This window comes from Podarcis cretensis (assembly GCF_951804945.1).
Source record: "Podarcis cretensis genome assembly, chromosome: 2".
In the NCBI taxonomy this organism is placed as follows: domain Eukaryota; kingdom Metazoa; phylum Chordata; class Lepidosauria; order Squamata; family Lacertidae; genus Podarcis; species Podarcis cretensis.
The window spans coordinates 51,684,648-51,705,826 of NC_137171.1; the positions used below are offsets into that span (position 1 = coordinate 51,684,648).

The window sequence follows — 21,179 nt, forward strand, 5'->3', positions numbered from 1 at the left end:
ACTGTGACAGTTAAACTTTATAACTCAGTCATTTTTGCTGAAATGGTGTTGTGAGGTCTCTTAGAGTTAATTCAACATACTTCGAAACATCTGTGATTTGCTGTAATATGACCAAAAAAACCCCTGACTAGTATTCTTGTTAATTGCATTAACCTGAACATGGCCTTTTAGGGGTGTAGTTGGATGCACAATAGAGATTTTGCAGAGGTTACAAATTGCCTGTTAAACAAAAATGAATGCAACAACACAAGAAAATTATTTGTAGATGAGCAAACGAAATTTTTTGAAACTGTGACAAAGTAATGTCTTCATTTGGTGATATAGCAAGAAGAAAAATGCAGGAAACCATGTAAAGAATGTACCATTTTGAACATATTATAACTTCTGCACTCAAAACACAATCAGCAATATGATTTGCATTGGCATTGCCAGGATTATTGTTTTATTACTAAAAAAACTTAAAAGACACAACATCCATTTGTTTACACAAAATAAGACCCATTCTTATTCCTCCCTTGTGTGGTTACCATTTGTTTAGCATAGATATTTTGTTGGCCAATACAATCATGTTGCTTCCCCCCCCCCCCACATTGATTTCTATGAGCTGCCCTGGGAGAAATTTAAAAGTGGCTTCTTAACGTGAACCAGGAAATGGCCTGTCTAGGCAATGAGATGATTCTCATTGATATTTTCTGGTCTACCTTGTTCTCAAATTATTGGATTTCTTTCTACATTATGGATTTCCTGTAGCTTAAAATGTAGAATGGAAAGTAGTTTATCAAATATACATGAGGAAAACATAAGATGACAGGTGTTATTTAAATGGACTTGCTTTCATTGAGAGATAGTCTTGCCAGAGGTTAAAACATTGGCATCTTATGTAGGTAACATGGAACTGTGCCACAGTACAGTCATACCTCGTGTTGTGTCCGCTTCATGTTGCGTCTTTTCACGTTATGTCCCACAGCAACCCAGAAGTACCAGAATGGGTTACTTCCGGCTTTTGCCGCTCGCACATGTGCAGAAGTGCTAAATCGCACTTCGCGCATGCACAGAAGTGCCAAATCGCGCCTACGCAGTGCTACGAGTTGCGGGCATTTCACGTTACAGGCGGGCCTCTGGAACAGATCCCGTCCATATCACAAGGTACCACTGTATCTTAATATGCCCTAGTACACTTTTCATTACCTCTTGGATCTACCTTTAGTAACACAGATAGCCTTCAGTGCATTGAGGTTTGCTGACATTTGTTTATACACAGCTCTCTTAACTCTCTTATACACAGCATTTCAGCTGGGTTGAGGTCTGGATTTTGACTAGGCCATTGCGACACCTTGGTTCTGTTCTTTTTCAGCCATTCTGTTGTAGATTTACTGGCATGCTTAGGATCCTTGTCCTGTTACATGACCCAGTTTCAGCCAAGCTTCAGCTGTTGGGCAGATGACCACACATTTGGCTGTAGAATACTTTGGTATACAGAGGAGTTCATGGTCGACTCAGTGACTGCCAGGTTCCCAGGTCCTGTGGCTGTAAAACAAGCCCAAATTATCACCCTTCCACCACCATGCTTGACAGTTGGTATGAGGTGCTTGTGCTTATGTGCTGTGATTGATTTTTGCTAAACGTGGCACTGTGAATTATGGCCAAACATCTCCACTTTGGTCTCATCTGTCCAAAGGACATTGTTCTGGAAGTCTTGTGGTTTGTTCAGATGCAACTTTGCAAACCAAAGCCATGCTGCCATGTTCTTTGGCAAACATTCCAAAACATACTTGCTCAGTCTTTTGATAATTATACTGCTATGAACTTTAACATTTAACAAGCTAACTGAGGCCTGTAGGTCCTGAGATGGAACTCTTGGGTTTTTTGCAGTTTCTGTGAGCGTCGCTTGGTCTGGCTTCGGGGTGAATTTGCTGGGGACGTCCACTCCTGAGAAGATTGCCAACTGTCTTGAATGTTTCCCACTTTTGAATAATCTTTCTCACTGTAGAATGATGGACTTAAAATTGGTTGGAGATGGCCTTAGAATCTTTCCCAATTTCATGGGCAGCAGCACCTGCTTCTCTAAGAGCATTGTGTCATCTTTCCCCCTTGGCATTGTGTTAAAGCACACCTGAATGCTCCAGACCAGCAATCTGAAAAAAACTTAGGCTTTTATAGAGGTGGGCTCACTTGGTGATGATCACTTAGCCAAGGGCATTTGATTAACAGCCCCTGTCTGCTACTTAGCCTCTTGATTCCTATGGAAGCGGTAAGGGTGTACTTAGTTTTTCACACATGATTTCTGCACCTTGGCTTTATTTCTGTATACCCAGAACAAACTCAGTTGGTCTCTAAGGTGCTACTGGACAATTTTCTTATTTTTTTATTTATTTTGACTACGTCAGACCAACACGACTACATACCTTAATTTAAAATTGACTGTAATTCTTCTACTTCATTGTTCATTACATTCCAAATATTAAACCTTTACTATGTTGGTCAGTTGCCCCCAGTGTGCTCTAAATGGAAAATTTTCTAGACTGTAAAAAGCCCAATAGAAGTAGGGAAACTTTGCAGCACCATCAAATATATTTGATGTAATGCAATCAACTCAGGTATAGTGCAGTGGTACCTCTGCTTATGGACGCGATCCATTCCGGGGTGCCGTTTGCACCCCGAAAAGTCCATAAGTAAAGCGCCACTTCTGCATGATGCAATAAAGTGCTTTTGCGCATGCGCAAAGCGTGCAGAGCGCTTCTGCTCGTGCGGCAAAACCCAGAAGTATACACTTCTGGGTTTGCCGCATTCGTAACCCGAAAATCCACAACCTGAACCTAACACAACTAGAGGTATGACTGTATCTGGAAGCAAGTCTGTCTCCATCTGTCAACAAATCACCTTCAAGCTACAGAGTGAACGCAGACAGCCGCCCTAGCAGTAGAATCACTAATGCATTGTTGAAGGAGCAGGAAAGGTATACCAAAATGTGACAGTGTGTGGAAACACTAAAGTTGAACTTCATGTAACTCCAGCTGTGTGTCTAATTTTGATGCGCTCTTCTCTTTGAACACATGAGGTTATTGCTGAAGTGTTTTAATTAATAGATAGTGGGTTTATATCTTTTTTTAAAGTGAGCTATATGATTGATTAACAAAGATTGATTAACAGTTACCGTAGTTAACTTAATTGTCTCTCTTTGTTAATGAATATTTTAGAAATCATATGATTTGGGGTTGGAAGAGATCTTATCAATCCAGTCCAACCTTCTGCTCTGAAGCAAGACAGTGATTATATTATCTCTGCATGGAATTGGTCAGAGCTTGGGGAGCTGCAAGATCCACTTTAATACTCTTGAGGTCAGCTTTCCTTCCTCCCAATAACTGCAGGCTAAAGTAATTCCTGCCCAGAGCTGTTGAAAGGGCATCCATGAAAAATGGAAATGTTTTACTGTCTTAAGAGTTAGTATGATAGTATCTATTTTTTAAGAAGAACAATAAGAAGCCTAAAGACCTTTGGTCCTGGTATATTGATCAAGTGAAATAAAGGATTAAGTTCCAAATATTTTAACAGTATTCAGTAATTTTAAATTTTCTAACCCCAGTATGTAGAAGGCAATTATTCATTCCCTACTGCATACATCAAGATTTGTGTCAGGATGCTTGGCTCCATTCCTGGAGCAGTGGCATAAGAAACATGATCTCTTCTAATGAGGCACAAATGGGAGGGAAGGCCTAACTTTACTGAAGTCTAAGGTAAGGCTTTGGGTGAATAAAATATGTTTGGACTTGTACTATATGTGGATGTGAGAAGAGGTTCAATGTTATGAAAATATGTGCATTCTGATTTTCTGTAAACAAAGTATTCTGAGGCTGTTTATGGGATGCCTAGATCTGTACCTACGATGCATCTCAGCAAGACATATTGTGACTATGTCCATGGTCATAAACTAAAGCAAAACACATTTCAGTAGAATATTTAGAATTTCAGCCTAATTCAGAATGATTGCTGTTGAACTCCCACAACAAAGAAAGGGGGTCATTACCTTCTACTGTTTTATTTTTATTTCATAAAATTCATATACTGCTTATCTGTAATTAGAACCTCCAAGTGGTTTACAAAGAATGTAAGATACACATTCAAATGGTCAGTAAATGCAAACTTTTTTAAAAAAGTGAAATTAATTAAATCAGCAGTTAAACATTTAACAAAGCTAAAACACTTCTTTTCCACAAGTTGATCAATTCGTAAGTATCCTAGTTTGCTATTTCAAGTGACAAGCTCCATGGCAGTATTGTTTCTACTATCGTAACTCTGTTCTGCTTGATCACATGAGGGCTAAATTTGTATAGGGAGCTAAGTGTGTATTCACCAATCCCAACATGTTGTGGTTACTAGATACCCCAACACCACTTCTGACTGTCATGTGTTCAGCACAAAAATCTGAAGTGGGCTTCTAACCATATTCAGCGGAATGCAGTTAAAAGTCTCTACAATACTATTGCTCAGAGGCTTCTGACTATGCCTGGCATGTAGGGGACAGTGTGGGTGGGGGCCAGTATGCATGTAACCTGCTTACAGAGCATATTTAGTACTTGCATTATCATGCTGAATAGGGCTAAAGTTTCTCCTTAATAATATGCTTGTTACTTAGCAACAAAATATGGAAGTAGAGCCTTCAGGATAGGGGTAACCGAGAATGAAGCACAAATTTGCACCAGTTATTTCCGAAGACGTAGCCCAAGGAAGGACGGCTGCACAGATGCTCTTTCACTGCACAGTGACACTGCTGAACTTTATGTAAGGTGTAATAACTGAACGAAAATTCACTACAACTGCAGTAACAGCAGCACTGTATATGCAGTAAAGTTCCGCACATGTGGCAAACATTTGTGTAGACATTCACACCACAGATGTTATTTTAAAAGTTAGCAAGTAGTCTTGCTGGCGAGCCACTCTGACCGAGAAGGAAGGGTGTTGTCAGAGAAGTGGCACGCATGTTAAGCCATTACAGTGGTACCTCATGTTAAGTACTTAATTCGTTCCGGAGGTCCGTTCTTAACCTGAAACTGTTCTTAGCCTGAAGCACCACTTTAGCTAATGGGGCCTCCTGCTGCTTCCGCGCTGCCGGAGCACAATTTCTGTTCTCATCCTGAAGCAAAGTTCTTAACCTGAAGCACTATTTCTGGGTTAGCGGAGTCTGTAACCTGAAGCGTATGTAACCTGAAGTGTATGTAACCCGAGGTACCACTGTAATCCCCTTCTTCAACCTCCCTCCCCCTTAGCTGAAATAGGGCTGGCCCAAGACACTTCATTGCTTAAGGTAAAAATAACATCCCATTTACCAAAGCTGCCCAGACCAGCAATTGAATCTCAGCTATGAGATAGCAGATTGTCTTCATGTGCAGTGAAGGATGCTATCTTAGGCGTTGCAGGACAGGTCACACATATCTGCCCACTCCATACACACCCTCAGAATTTGCCACCTGAAGTGCCAGTCTCATGTCAGGGCCAGCCGTGACTAGGAAGTTGTGTGAGAAGCAGGGAGATGAGTGTGCAAATAAGCATATGCTCCCCCTCAGTAGTGCTGAGCGTGGAAGTCAGGGGTTGACAACTTGGGAGCCAGAATGGTACCCCACGGTCAGATTTAGTTCAGGGATTTATCAGTTCCCTGCTTTAGTTTACTGCAATGAATGCACAATGATAGGATATCATTTTATGCCTGATAAAGCTTTTGACTAGCTTTTACAAACTATGCAACTACAGAGATTTTTTTTTCTTGCAATGCAAATTCAGTTGGAAGCTTGAATTGTTTGGATCAACTTCTGCCATTCCAGATGTCTCTTACATACCATGAATTTCTTTGGCCGTCTTCCTATGTATTCTTTTTCCATCAAGGGTTTAACAGAGTAACATTGATGCAAAGATGTGTTGTTGTTACATTTAATTGCCACTGTCAGCATCTATTGAGTAACCTATTGGCATTTATTTGTGTCAGTGATGGGGTCTTGAAACTTGGCAATGTAAAGTTCTCATTTATCAAACTGACTGCCTTGTAAAAGGAGCTGAGGTTGTTTCCCATCTCCACTTAAAATTGAAGTGTTTGTGATATTGTTAGATATTTTTAAATATCATCGCAGTCTACTGAAATTGATAAAGTTACTTTCCTAAAGAAAGTTTTGTAAATTTAATTTACATTTGTTTATACTTTCTGTGAGATACCTTATCAGCTGTAGTTCTGTTTGCAGAAAAGATGAGGCATTCAAAATTCTGGTTTCTTAATATTTTACTAACTTTAAAACATTTACTACTTTGATTAAAGGAGTGTGTCCATTCTCCCTATTCAAATGATTTCATCACTAACCGATTGCTAAGTACTGCTTTGACTGGGCAGAGTAATTAATGCTTAATATTGGCAGCAGTCAAATCTGAGCTTACACATGATATTGTTGGATTTCCCCCCCTAATCTTTTGACTAGAGTCCTAGAATAATTGTGTTTTTTTTATTAGGCTGCTTAGAGGATTAAATAGATGCCACTAAATTCTGTGGACTTTTAAAACAAAAACAAAAACAAAAAAACCTCATCATACTGTCAGTGCATTCTCCGATGATAGCTTCTGTGGTGACAGAATAATCTGTATTTCCCTGTCACAGAATAATCCAATATTTCCCAGTTATTTGGGCCATACCTTTTTTTAATAGGGAAAATATATTATCCAACTTGCATGCAGTTCTTTTGTAGTACTCTCTGAAGTGGCAGAAATCATGTGGTGAGGCTTTAAAAAGTAACACTAGAGCTTTTGAAGGCACACATAAGAGCATTCCATGGTCCTTCTGAAGTGCATTTTCAAAAAACTTGATTTTACTCCCCTTTCATTATATAAACCACCAATGTTGTAAACTGCTCAATAGAGCAAAATATGATTTTTAAGAAGTAGTAATATCAGCAGTCCCTTCAGTGCTGAAGAGGCCTAGGACTCAAATTTCAAAGCTGTCTCTTTCAGCAAAATGACTAGGCAACATGGTAAATGATATTCATGTATTTATGCAAGTTATTTTTTCTGCTGTTTATGTAAAAAATTGATTAATGTTCAGAATCAAGCACAGGCTGTTCCTGTACTTATCCTCCAGTTAAAAGGGGGTACTGTGTGCTTGGTACCATTGTTTCTGTATCTCAGATCTTGAGAGGTGCTGAAGATTTAATGGTGACATAATGAGTGACCTCTGTCATATTCCTTGATGGGCATCAGCATTTAGCACTTTGTTCTAGTTTAAGAAAAATATAACACTCAGATCATATGTAAAATATAGAAATTAAAATTGACCTTCCCGTGCTTAAAACCAGCCATTAATAAAGATCAAATACAAAAAACCCAAACTACAACCAGCCATTAAAATTTGACCAAACAAATTTTATTTGATTGTTCTTTGAAAGCATTTAATTAATGAAAAAAACTAATTTTTTTCTTACCCCTCTTTCAAAGCAGTCAAATTAACCTGACTTGAGCAACAGCAAGTAATTAAACCATGCCCCAACATTTCCCTGCTAAGAAAGTTTTATCCCGATTTCTCTCATTTCCTTAATGTACCAGTAGTTCTTGTCATCACATTACGAGGCAGTAATGATGCACAAATGTGAGTGTAAAGTGGTATGGCCTTCTGAGATGGATTAATTAAAGTTTCTGGCACTAATTATAATAACTACTGCTTTTTATTGTTTAAACCTTATTAAACTCTGCAATCCCTTCAGAAAAACAAGGCTCAGAGAGTAAATTGTGTATGTTGAAAACCTAAGCATACCCTCTTTGAAATTTATCCCCTTCTGCTAGCCTGCCAGTGAGGTTATCATATCTGCCAAGTCTGGGAAGATAAATCTTGGCTTGACTGTCTAAACTGATGTTCATTCTGTACCTAATAATAACACTTTTCCTCTTGTTCAAGACTGTACAACTGTACAGTGATTTTTTAATATATATTTTAGGTTCAGCTACAAAAAAAATTGTTGCACCTACCTATTGAAGTGTTGGGTGTTTTCCACTGGTTCATATGGCAGATGGATTATCAAAACATGTTAAAGAATTTTTTTATCATAGCAGTGCAGAATATGGTCTTTAAAGGATATATTTCATATCAAAATACCATATCTCACATAATCTGGGTAGTCAATTGTATGCAAAATCCCATGACATGTTGAGGAGGAAAACATTTTTAATGCAAAAGAAGTGTCCTGTCTCACAAAATGTTACCTGTGATCATTATTTTTGCCCCCAGCTATTTTTTCCAGTTTCTGCAACCCACTTTTCAGACTTTTCTGTCCATTGTAATAATAATTGGAATGAAGCTGTCTACAAGAGTTCTAGTGTAGTTTTTGTTATGTGAATGGTGCCACGGACCCCCTGAGTGGGTCACACAGACCCCCTGGAGTTCATGGATCACCAATTAGGAACCACTGATATCGAGCATTAAGGTATTTTCCAAGTCTGTTTTTCCATGTGGATGTGGATATGTGTTTGTCCTGGAATACACTTTATCCTTGCAAATTGTTTTAAAGTTTTTCAGTAAAGTTTGTAGTAAAAAATGAGAGAATGTAAAGGAAATAATGCACTGTTTGATGGTCACAGCTTTCAGTTTGGTTCTGGGCCCAATACAGAGTGCTAATAGTTATCTTTTAAAGCCCTAAATGGCTTTGGAACATGATACCTGAAGCGTATTCTCCTCCCATATATACTAGCCTGGGCCTTAAGATCTTCACTGAGCGGCATTCTCCCAGGTACTGGGAATTGATGTACTTTAACTGTGTGTTGAATGCACTTTAAATGTATGGTGTGGATCTGCCCAAGTGACTGATGCTCGTGAAATTTTGCCCTGCAGGAGTGGATACTTCTCCTTTATGGTAGGTCTTCAGCTGCCCTTGTTTTAGTGATAATTCTGTGCTACAGCAAGTCTTTTACTGTAGCCCATTGACCTAAGAATGGCAAATTTTGCCTTTTAAATTAACGTGCCAAGGTGAATGGGGGTGGGATGAGAATGATTTGAGAATTGAACCTCCAGCTGTTTGTAGTTGAGTGTGAGAGAAGCAGCCTGACATTTGAGGAGCCCAGAGAATGTTATCCTCTCATTATACATTCAGTATGCAGTCTTTTTGCAACTGTAGGTGGCCAGCATGGTTGCAGGCATGCAGAGTTCCTGTACTGATCTTCCAGTGACAGAGGTGTTTTAAGAAATTACAGTGACATGATTCTAACCAAAATTGAAACACTATGTTGTACGTCACTAGAATTTTTAAAAATGGAGTGAGTTGAAAGTTATGTGAAGTATTCTGTTGGCAGTTTAACTGAACATGAAATAAAATCCTGTGGAAGTAGTAGCTTTTGAAATAAGGCAAAACAGTGATAGTGCTTCGCTGATAGGAGCAGCTATAAACTTAATCATTGCTAGTGAGTTTGTCAGCTAACATTTCCGCTTCAAGCTTATGCCAATCTTCTAATTAAGTGATGAGCTCAAATAGCTGAAGAGAGCTATTAATGGCATTTAGTTAATTGGCTAATGTGATCCTACCAATAAATGTCACAGTGGGACAAACTGTTAATGTACTGTTAACTAAAACCAGTAGATCTTAGCTGAGCTGGGAAATAGCTTGTAGATCATCCCTTCTAGAGAAAGGAATAATACTTAAGAGTCAAGGATTGAGAGATCATTATGTGATTCTACTAGCTGAGAAGATTTGTGTCTCAGTTGTGGCTGCTGGGCACTCAATTCAGCTCCAATTTAGGCTTAATGGGTGGTAGACTTCCAATGGATTTTCACCAGGCTTCCTGCCAGCATTGTGTGTTTGCCCAACAAACCTGGATAGAACGGTTGCATCTCATATCTTCCAAACTAGTAATCTAATGATAATGATAATAATTTATTATTTCTACCCCGCCTATCTGGCTGGGTTTTCCCTGCCACTCTGGGCAGCTTTCAACAGAACATTAAAAACAGAATAAAACTTCAAACATTAAAAATTTCCCTAAACAGGGCTTCCTTCAGTTACTCTTATTTATACGATAATAAAATGTGCTCTCAATACCAATCCCAATACCACTTCTAGTGTACACCAGCAGAATTCCCATTTTAGACTACAGTGGTATCTCGGGTTACATACGCTTCAGGTTACAGACTCCGCTAACCCAGAAATAGTACCTCGGGTTAAGAACTTTGCTTCAGGATAAGAACAGAAATTGTGCCGCCGCGGCAGCGGGAGGCCCCATTAGCTAAAGTAGTGCTTCAGATTCAGAACAGTTTCAGGTTAAGAACAGACCTCCGGAACGAATTAAGTACTTAACCCAAGGTACCACTGTATATGAAAGGAATTGAAGATTTGTTGTGACTCATGGTGAACAGGCAAAATCCCCTTTATTCTTAAAGTGCTTCAGCTGTTGTGTTAGATTACCTGAACTCTAAGCAATCTAATCCTTAGTCATTTGTCTATTACACACGTTTGTTGCAGAGATTGTACTTTTGATGTTCTACCTTACACTTAACCCAGTCCAAAACAATATATTCTCTCATTCACTATAATGAAGGAAGAGAGCATAATCAAGCTGTAAATAGAAGAGGACCTATGACAAAAATTAGCATCCTGACAGCATGCAGGGTAAGCTTCTCAGCAGGATGGATACCTGGGGAGAAGAAAAAAGGTGTTGAGAAACAGCAAGGATGTTGGAATTGCCTGTAAGCCATTTCTATAATTAATGTTTGGGGGAAGCAAAAAATAAATAAATCAAATCATTTGGTATACGTTTACATTCATTGTGTTTGTGTTCAAAGATGAGGCTAGCTGTTACTAAACCCAAATGCTTACTGAAGTTGCTGTTTAGAATCTGATGACATACTAGTGGGATTCAAAATGTTCCGTTTAATTGTTCTTTAAAGTTTATGAAGGTGGGGATGTGATGCAGGGAGGGAGTTTGAAAAGCTTTCATACACTTGTCCATAATACTTTGGAGTCTGCCAGATTTGCACTCAACCTATAAATTTCCTCTAAATTCAGTGTGTGACTACAGTTCTTGTATATTTGAGGCCTGCCAACAAGCTGGTTGTTTTGTGAACAGTTACATCTACTGTTCTGGATTTTATAGATGGTCAGCACAAAAGGCAACTTGTTCTAGTTGCATAAAGAAGCAGCAGATTTGCATGGTCAAGTATCTAAAGAAAAGACTATTATTACCCTACAGTCCTACCAGCATACACAACTAACCCCCTTTTAAACATCATAATCAGTTGTAGCTTATTTTGAGATACAGTAATTGGCCCTAGGTCAGACAATAAGTGTTTTATGACAGAGCAAGGATTTAAACCTGGGTCTCCGACCCACGTCCAACACTTTAGTCACTACACCAAAACATATTAGGCACACAAAATATGAATGGGACCAACCTGACTTTTCAGATGATTCATTACTTGCATTTTCTGGCAGCATTCTCAACCTTAGATAGTTCACCTTAATTTTCCTTTGCTTTGAGACCATTATTCTGTTAAATATTTTAATGAATTCACAGCCTGCGGAGCACTATACCATATTGAATTGGTAAACATAAAACGTATCTTATTGGATGAATGAAGTTAAACTATATAATCTGCTAGCTGTAAGCTAGGGGTGTCTGTTACTCTTTTCAAAAAGAGATAATTGACGTTTGTGCAACTCCTGTGGAGACACATGTTCGTCTTCTAGAATATATCCTATTGGATTTCCAGTAGCTGCTTAAATGCAGCCAATGTGACTTGTTTATACAGTGCCAGTGTTGGAAGAGTTTCCATTTTTATTTATTTCCCCCCATTTATGCTGTTGTTTCTAGCTCTTGCTACTCAGAAACACAAAGTATTTTTTGTGAGACGTATTCTTCGAAGATTCCTACAACTCACTTGAGTACAAGTTTTATTTTAGATATTCTTTGGAGAATTTGCCATTTGTTGCAAAAAGAGTCAGATAATTGTTGCTTAGTTTTCCTAGCTTCAATAATCAACTAAACCAACTAAACATTGAAATCTGGTAACTTGCTCAACACTGAAGAACTACTGACAACTTGTATATTTCTGTTTGCACAAACATGATCAGCAAAAGATTAGGCAAATATTTGTCTCCTCTTTCAGAAACGTCTGGCGAATAAGAGCCATCTTACCCTCAAACATTCAAAATTATGAAATGGCCACTATAATATTGACAAGTATTTTTGCATTTTATTCACTATCCTGCTTGTAGTAACTACATGAGTGTTCTATGCAGCAAAGGTGTAAAATGTTAAGGGAATGTGTTTGGTGATGAGAACACAGTAAGGAAATGTTTGTATGTATTCCTGGTGTGAAGCACTACATGTTTAGGAATGTGCATCTACCCTTCACATTCATATATGTTTCAGAGATCACCAGTTTAAAAGGCCGAAAGCATACAGTAATGGGAGACAGGCTCCAGTGGAAATCCACTCCTTATATCAAAATCTTGCATTTAATGATGAACAATTCAGCATATTTTGATCATATCTGGTAACTCAGAAATGGAAGAGTGAAATGTATTTTTGCCTTTTGTGACGAGATGCTCTTACTTAATAGTTGGCTCTTGGGGCAATGACATTCTGAAACTTTTTTTTTGTTACAAATGATTAATCAGACTGTAACAGATGTCACAAAAAGTGAAGAAACCCAAAAACACTGTGGAAGATCAGAATGGAGTACTGTTGAAAAGGCATTTGAGCTGGGGGAGGAGATAACCAAAAGTTGTTACTCAGTTTGAGCAGCTCTCAACCAGAGAAAAGGAGCAAGTTATTTCAACACAGTGCCTGATTTCTTCTCTTCTCCCCCACCCCCAGTTGCACTAGGTCGTAATCAGCCCTTGAAAAAGGAAAAACCAAAATGGAAAAGTGATTATCCGATGACAGATGGACAACTGCGCAGCAAAAGAGACGAATTTTGGGACACTGCACCTGCTTTTGAAGGCCGCAAGGAAATCTGGGATGCCTTGAAGGCTGCAGCACATGCATTTGAGAACAATGATCATGAACTTGCACAGGCAATCATTGATGGTGCAAACATAACATTACCTCATGGTAAGTATGCCTACAATGGATGGACTTTAGCAGCAGTGAGTAGAAAATAATTTCACTTAGGACAACTTTCCTGAAGTCATGCTTTCCAAATGACTAGGTCCACATGTAAATGAATATAATGACTGCTTTTTGATGTTAATTATTTAGAAAAGTTTAACATTATGACAAAGGAGCCTCAGTAACCTTCAAGTTTACACATCCCCCACCTTCTGATAGAACCATGTGGTTCTATCAGGAACAGATTGTGAGTTTCATCTTTAGAGTTGTGTATGTTTCCTCTCTGACATCATCAGCCAGCGTTAAAATTGTGAGTACAATATACACCACAGCTCCACAAATGCACAAAGTGATTAGTATCAAATAACAATTTGTGTTCTACTACTCCATTGTCAAACTGCGGGAGGCAGTGGACGACAGATGTGCCTGGCGTTCTGTGGTCCACGGGGTCACGAAGAGTCGGAAACGACTAAACAACAACAAACTCCATTGTCATACAGTCGTACCTTGGAAGTCAAACGGAATCCATTCCAAAAGTCCATTCGACTTCCAAAACGTTTGGAAACCAAAGCACAGCTTTGGGTTGGCTGCAGGAAGCTCCTGCAACCAATCAGAAGCTGCGGAAGTCCCGTCGGAAGTTTGGCTTCCAAAAATAGTTCACAAAGCGGAACAGTCACTTCTGGGTCTGCAGCATTTGGGAGCCAAACATTCCAGAACTAGACTGTTCAAAAACCAAGGTACGACTGTACTCAGTTTGAGAGACAGTACCTCTTTTCTTATAGGGACACGGGTGGCGCTATGGGTTAAACCACAGAGCCTAGGACTTGCCGATCAGAAGGTCAGTGGTTCGAATCCCCGTGCTGGGGTGAGCTCCCATTGCTCGGTCCCTGCTCCTGCCAACCTAGCAGTTCGAAAGCACGTCAAAGTACAAGTAGATAAATAGGTACCGCTCCAGCGGGAAGGTAAACGGTGTTTCCGTGCACTGCTCTGGTTCGCCAGAAGTGGCTTTGTCATGCTGGCCACATGACCTGGAAGCTGTACGCCGGCTCCCTCAGCCAATAAAGTGAGATGAGCGCCACAACCCCAGAGTCGGCCACGACTGGACCTAATGGTCAGGGTTCCCTTTACCTTTACCTTTATCTTTACCTCTTTTCTTTGAAGCAAGAGAAAGACCTGGGAAAGACTGGCATGACACATCTCTAAAAATCCTTTCTGGGGACAGTAGAAGTTCCTGGTAACCCTCTAAAAACAGTCATTTAAGCAATTGTTCCTTTTTTGCTTGTAACTGTTGGATTGTTATCAACCTTTATGCTGTAAGAAGAAATGGGAATGTGTGTTTTTTGTTCTGCTCCTCTAAAGAGCAGGGTTTGGTTCACATTCTTGCTGTATCATCTCCTTCCTTTGCCATGTCTTGTAATTATTTGAAACCATCGGTAATGTGAACATCTATACTCCACTTTCTGAAAAGCCCGCTTTTATAACCTTTTTCTAGGCAGCCTCTTAGCACAACCCTTTTTCTGATCTTCACCAGCAAAGTACTGTTAACACACTGAGAATGAATAGTTGCTTAGTCAGGTCTCAACTGTCCTCATTCACTTCTGCTTTCTCTGTTCTTTGCCTCATACCTCAGCTGATTTTTCCCTACTGAAAGATAACTTCCAACTGACAGTTAACCAGCCCATTCATTATGGACCAAAACCACCAGGAAATCAGAATCTGTTGTTTCCCAGACCCAGTCAAGATGGATTTACCTTATCCTGGCCTTGTCTGTAAAAATTAGAAGCGCTTGTGTCTCCCTCCAACTTTCAGAACCTGTTACCCAGCAGCTACAGTCAAACCTTGGTTCCCGAATGCCTCGGATTTGGAACGTTTCCGCTCCCAAACACTGAAAACCCAGGAGTAATTGCTCTGGTTTTCGGTCGTTTTTCAGAAACTGAACAGGCTTCCGGAACGGATTACAACCAAGGTTTGACTGTACCTTGAAATATGCCTGCAACAGAATAGGAGCACGAGACCTCAGACTTATGGCAGTTACACTCTGACATCAACAGTTCTGACATCACAGAAATCATTTTCAAAGCACAAACCATGAATGGGCATATACATAGCATATGAATTATGTGTTTATTCTAGCAGCTTTTCATCCTACAAGGAATGAACTGCTCAGGAACTTGGTTTGAGGTAAAAGGAATTAAGAGCTGGTGGGAAGTATCTAAAGCAGGGGTGGGAAACCTTTTTTGGACTGATGGCTACATTACCCAGTGGAAAGCTGTTGGGGCTGCATTCCAGACATGGGTGGGGCCAACCCCAAATTAGCCTGGGCATGACAGTTCACAGTCATACATCCTTAATTTACACACACACACGCACATGCAGACCCTTAACACAGATGCTCTGTCTATTTCTCCACCCTCCAGTCCTGTGCACAGAGAAAGTGACTCCTGTTTCTCAGTGCACAGAGAGGAAATGTTGCAAGCTGCTCTTGCTGGATAGCAACTCCTAGCAGCTTCTCTCTGTACACACTTTTCTCCATGCAAAAAGAGGAATCCTTTAGAGAACTCCTGGAGCATCTCCTCTCTTTGTTGATGCACAGCTGTTTTCTGAGCAGTTGAACAGTGGGAGGGTTTTAAACAAGATAGTGCTCAGTTGTTCAGGAAAGAGCTGAGCAGTGACAAAGGAGGAGTCACTTAGTTGGGCTCCTGTTGCGTTTGCTGAGGGGTGGGACTTCAGGGAGGGGCCTGGGTGAGCTGGAGCTGGCTCATGGGCTAGAGGGTCTCCAGTGCTTGACTTAAAGGGGCCCACAGCTAGGATCACATAAAATAAATATATTTGTTATGGATGCTCTGGCCAGTGTCACCATCCAGTGAAGCAAGGAATACTGGGTCAGCTACAGCATCTCTGTCCAAGCAAAACCACTTGCAAAGTAAGTTCAGCTTGGACTTCCGGGTCGGCGCCATCGCCGAATGGCGGACTCCCTCCGAGCTCCGGAGGGAGTCGGCTAGGTAGGGGTCAGGTCCTGCCGTGCCGGCGACGCGGGGACCCTCAAAAACCATGGGCGGAGATGCCCATGGACTTGGTGACTCGGCGGGCACCGTTTGCGCCCCCCCGACCCGCAAAGAAGCCTTTTTAAAGGCTGCGGAGCGGGTGACGGGGGGGTGGTGCTGTGAGTCCAATGCTTCCCCTGCCCAGCGAAGCCGCATGCCATTCGGCGGAGAGCAACGACTTCTTCTTTGAAAATTTCGGATTTGGACTAAAAGGAACAACCCGTGAGTAAATTGATTGGACTTAAAAGGGAAATTTGATCTTTGAATTTGGAGTGAGCGGGGGGAGTGCAAAAAGGAAGTCCGCCCCCCCCCTGTTGTAGATGGCTCAACGCAAGGATTTGACAACTAAGATCGAGAGATGAACTTGTTTACCTGAAAAAAATTTTTAACTTCACGAAGGGAAATTACAATAATTGTGCTGGAGGAGAAGACTGATTTGTGGGAACTAAAATGCAACCCCCCCGGGAACCGGGAACGATCCGCTATGAGAGACTGGTGAAGAGACACAGAAACTTTGACAGCTGTCAAAGTAGCTGTCAAAGCAGGAAAATAAAAGAGAACTTTGTTACAATGGCTTTGCTGGTTAGATTTGTTACAATTTGCACATAAATTATTGGAAATAAAGGCAACAAGTTATTTGACTTTTGGGTCCGATTTTGAAAGAAATTAAGTTACCATATTCCCTCTAGAGGGAGGCTGGGACATTGCAACAGTAGCAGCAAGTGGAAAAATACTATGAATTTGAGCAGGATCTGTTATCTCTTGGGAAAGCTGCAAAAATGAAGCATTATTTTGTCTACAGAGGTTTCTATACTAAAGGAGACAATGGATTTATCTATTGAAGAAAGGAAGGGACTTGACGCAAGTTATGTTCCTGAATAACAAAAGCCTCTGTGGAGAACAAGAAGTTTCTGAATTAGAAGGTTTCTGCAGCAGAACAGGAAAAAGCAACCTGAGGAATAAGAGCTGGACCAAATTTGAAGCCGGAGTATTTGGAACATCCAGACTTTAAAAGGACCAAGAAATAGAATTTAAGTTAGACTCTTAAACATAGAGGTCTGGATGGAAGAACAATGACTTTTTCAGAGAGTTTTTTCGAGATTGGACTTTCTGAAATTAAAAGCTATCAAAAGACAGCAAAGTGGAGTTGAGATATAGACGTGGATACACCAGGCTGGCAGTAGACAATGGATGAACTTTGGGGATTGGAACCGGGGAATGGGGGGGGGGGAGAGATTTGGAATCCAAAGGCTGTAAAATTATATATTATTTCTTTCTTTTCTTTTTTCATGTTTGTTGTTTGAAAATAGGGGAATTCGTGGAAGGGAAATGGGGTCGATCTTAGGGAATTATATAAAATATAAGGAGAAATGGTTCATTAAGATAAATAAGCTAAATTAATTTGGAATAAATGGGTTATTTAAAATTACAAATAAGGTTTTAAAATTTGGGGTAAGAATCTGTGGAATCAATTTAAGGGAAATGGAATACAAGAGGGGGAGGGGGGGGGGAGTCCGGGAAAGATGCCACTGAAACCAAGTGTAAATCATATTTGTTTTTTCTTTCTTTCTTGCTATCTTTCCTTTTTATTCTGGAAAATTTTTAATAAATATTATTAAAAAAAAACAAAACAAAGTAAGTTCAGCTTGGCCTCAGCTGGATATATCTGCCACTTTACATCTTGCATAAGCACAAGAGACCTGCTGGGTCCGGTCAATGGCCAGACTAGGCGTTTCATTTTAACAAGTAGTTATTACTCCTGCTTAAAGAAGAATCTTTTCTTCAGTTCCTTCCTCGCTTTTAACTCCTTTATGAGGATGAACAGTGGATAATTTTTCCTGTGGACCAATACAGCTTATACAGAATTTTATGGTGCCCTGGATACAAGATGATATGGCACCAAAAGTAATTATTTTTGGCAGTGTCACCAAAGTTTGTTATTACCTGGTTCAAAACACACATTTTTCAGCTCATACTATTCAGCTATATTACAAATTGAATAGCATTTTTCAACAAATGTTCACTAGCTTGAAATGTAAAACAAACTTCTCTGCTTGTGTGCTTGGTGTTCAGCATACAAAATGCCCAAAGTCACTGCTTTATAGGTGCATGCGTACAAGTTATTTAATATTAAGATTTTATTTCTTGTAATTGTGGCAAACTTTCAAGTTCTCTTCACTAGGCAAAATGTTGCCCAGAGCAGATGTAGGAACATAGGAAGCTGCCTTATACTGAGCCAAACCATTTGTCCATCTAATTCAGTGTCGTCTACACTGACTGCCAGTGGCTATCCAGGATTTCAGGAAGAGTACATTCCTAAACCTACTTGGTGGTTTACTATTAGTTCTGAAACCTTTTGGGCAGTTCATTAATATTTAATGCAGCTCTAATATCTCTATATTTATCTCAAAGTGTTCATATTTATTTTACTGCTGGACTGTATTCATCAAAACAGGGAAAGCTAGGTTGTATTTATCAAATCCTAGGTCATGTGTAGCATCTATTATGAAAGCTAACACACCCTATTGATATTGTCAAATTACGCTTAATATTAGTACTGACAAAACAGGACTCTCCTTGTTTTTACCATTTACGTTCCTGGAAGGTTTCCCAAAACACTGGGAGGTACTTCAGGAAGATAACTAAAATCCACAGTCTTTGTTGCCACCAACCAAGTACCTGTCACAAAGATTACTCTTTGTGCCTTATGAGTACATAAAAGTCAGGGTTCTGCACAACAACTTCAGTTCCCACAAGATATTGAATGTCAACCTCTCTCTTCTGGGCTGCCTCCCACACCTGCTCAGAATAAATGAGGAACTCATTGAGTTTGTTGCAGCGCCTTCCAATGGCCCTGCAAGCTTCGAGCTTGTATAGTACACTTCTTACATGAATAAGGTATTCTTGGAGAGCAAAAATGCAAAGTAATGTATGAAGAGACCCTAAATTGATACAGGGCAAAGGAGATTTGGAGGCGGAGTAGAGAAAATGTGAATGAGCAAAAGAAAAAGAGCATGTGCGCACAACTGTACAACATATGTTCAATTATTACCTCTATTGACTTCTCATAGGTGCAGGTTCATTGTGCCTCCCTTGAAGTAGCCACTCTGGGCCCAAAACCGGATTTACTTTTTCAGCGAAAATAGTGACCCACTGAATCATTATCCTGATCTATGAAGGAATGCCCTGGTGACCAAGTTTAAAACTGCAGTTTCAAAAAGTATATTGGCACAGATTGAAAATTAGCCCCAAGAGTAGTATTTGTTGTTTTCCGATTGGTATGAATAATGGTTTATGGAGTACAAGAGGACAGGTCCTGCCTAGAGGGCTTACATTCAGCTGGTTCGACACAGGGGAGAGAAATGGAGGCAGGGTTGAAGAAGGAAATAACAATCAGTTTCACTTTCTTATACTTAATTTAAATACAATAGGGTATGGTTTCCAGGGGATTGTGCCAATAAGTTTTTGAGCTTTTGAGCCAAAGAGCTTTTGAGAAGGGAATTGAATGAACTGCAGTGGGACCACGCAGGTGATTTGGGAGGCAGTTCATAGCATAAGAGGCAGGAAGGGCGACAGGATGAAGTCATTAGATGTTACAGGAAGCCTGACTGTCTTGGTCAGGGATACATTGGGGAGAGAAGGGGAGAAAAGTGAGGGTGAAGGCAAGAGAGGGCTTTGAAGCTGAAATGAAGAGGGTGAACAGGAAACCAGTGTAAGAATTTCAGGAGGAATTAATCAGTGAGTTGAGATGGGTGAAGAATTTTGGCAGCATAGTGCAGGATAACAGTAGCTGTGTGAATCAGGCAGGAACGTGTTCCTGGTTGGCAGCTCATTAGCCGGCTTAAAACTAGTAATGTGGGCTCCAGAGAGAAAGATGATGCATCTTTGCAATACTTTGAGATTAGTTAATGCTCCTATTTAGTACTTGCTGTTTCCTTTAGCTGTCACAATTTTAAAGAAAGTTACTATGAGAATAAAACAAATGGTATGAATGCCCAGTTTACTGAAACAGTCAGTGATATTCATATAGGTTTTGTTTGAAGCTAGCTTAATGAGGGATGTTGCTAGTGCTTTCTTGAATTTCTGCTTGTTTACTCGTTGGTTTTGTCCTTTTAAAAATGTGCTCTAGGGTCTTCATTCTGAGTGCCACATTTGCACAAACAAACCTTAATGAGGATGGTGGTTAGAATTCAATATAATCATGTTTGTGAGCATGACAGCTAGAATGAAAAATATGGCGAAGAACTATTTAGCATACTGCAGACCTCTTTCCCTCCCCTATCTCCCTCCAACATTATAGAAATCCAGCTTCAACTGCTACTAATTGAATTGGGGGCAGCTTTCATTCTGTACTGTTGTTGCACACAAATAGCAATATATGAGTGTTAGATTGTATACCTTCAACAGATTTGCTGTTTCCAAGAGCTAGCTCTTAACTCAGGGATTGCCAGCATGGTGTCTGCAAGTGCCAGTGTACCCACTCTCAAAAATCCACAAGACAAGGCTGCTTGCTCTTCCTACTTAGTTCCTATTTGTACTTAGCCTCTGCTATATGAAACATGTCCCCATATACATGCCCACATTTCATTGGATATCAGGACTGAAGGCATGCTTCCAACATTCAGCTTCATTGGATGTCCATGAGTTCTACTGTTATTTTTTATTGTTTTAATGAAAGATTTTCTGGGGTTACAAAAGTACATACATCGTCTCTGTTTTCAGATCATAAAGTCCTTTCTATGGATCAGTTATATTTGATGTGAGACTTTAATGCTGTATACAGTATAAGGTTGGGGGAGAAGAGAGGTAGAGGGAGAGAAGGGGGTAGTAAACTTTCATTCTTTTACATAGTATATGTGCAAGGTGTCATCATCACCGTATTCATTTATTAGTTTTCACTGGTGTTGAGAGAAGGGGGGGGGCAGGGCTTGGTTGGTTGCCTTCAATTGACTGCAGTGAGTTTTGTTTGCATGGGGGTGGGGGCTGTTGCGTCAAGTTAGCCAAATTGATTCATATGCTGGCGGAGGGTTCTTGTTGAGGTCTACTGTTATGAAAGAGGAAGAAAAGGCTTTT

The 21,179-nt window shown here is 40.1% G+C and overlaps 1 protein-coding gene across 2 annotated transcripts in view; it reads left to right on the plus strand.

Moving 5' to 3' along the window:
• The window catches only part of UBTD2 (ubiquitin domain containing 2), a 44,023-nt gene that overhangs the window by 11,121 nt on the left and 11,723 nt on the right, over positions 1-21,179 (plus strand). For both annotated transcript variants that reach the window (XM_079964887.1, XM_079964886.1), the window contains exon 2: positions 12,829-13,065. In XM_079964887.1, coding sequence (XP_079821013.1) covers positions 12,829-13,065 — 237 coding nt within the window. The remainder of the gene's footprint in view (positions 1-12,828; positions 13,066-21,179) is intronic.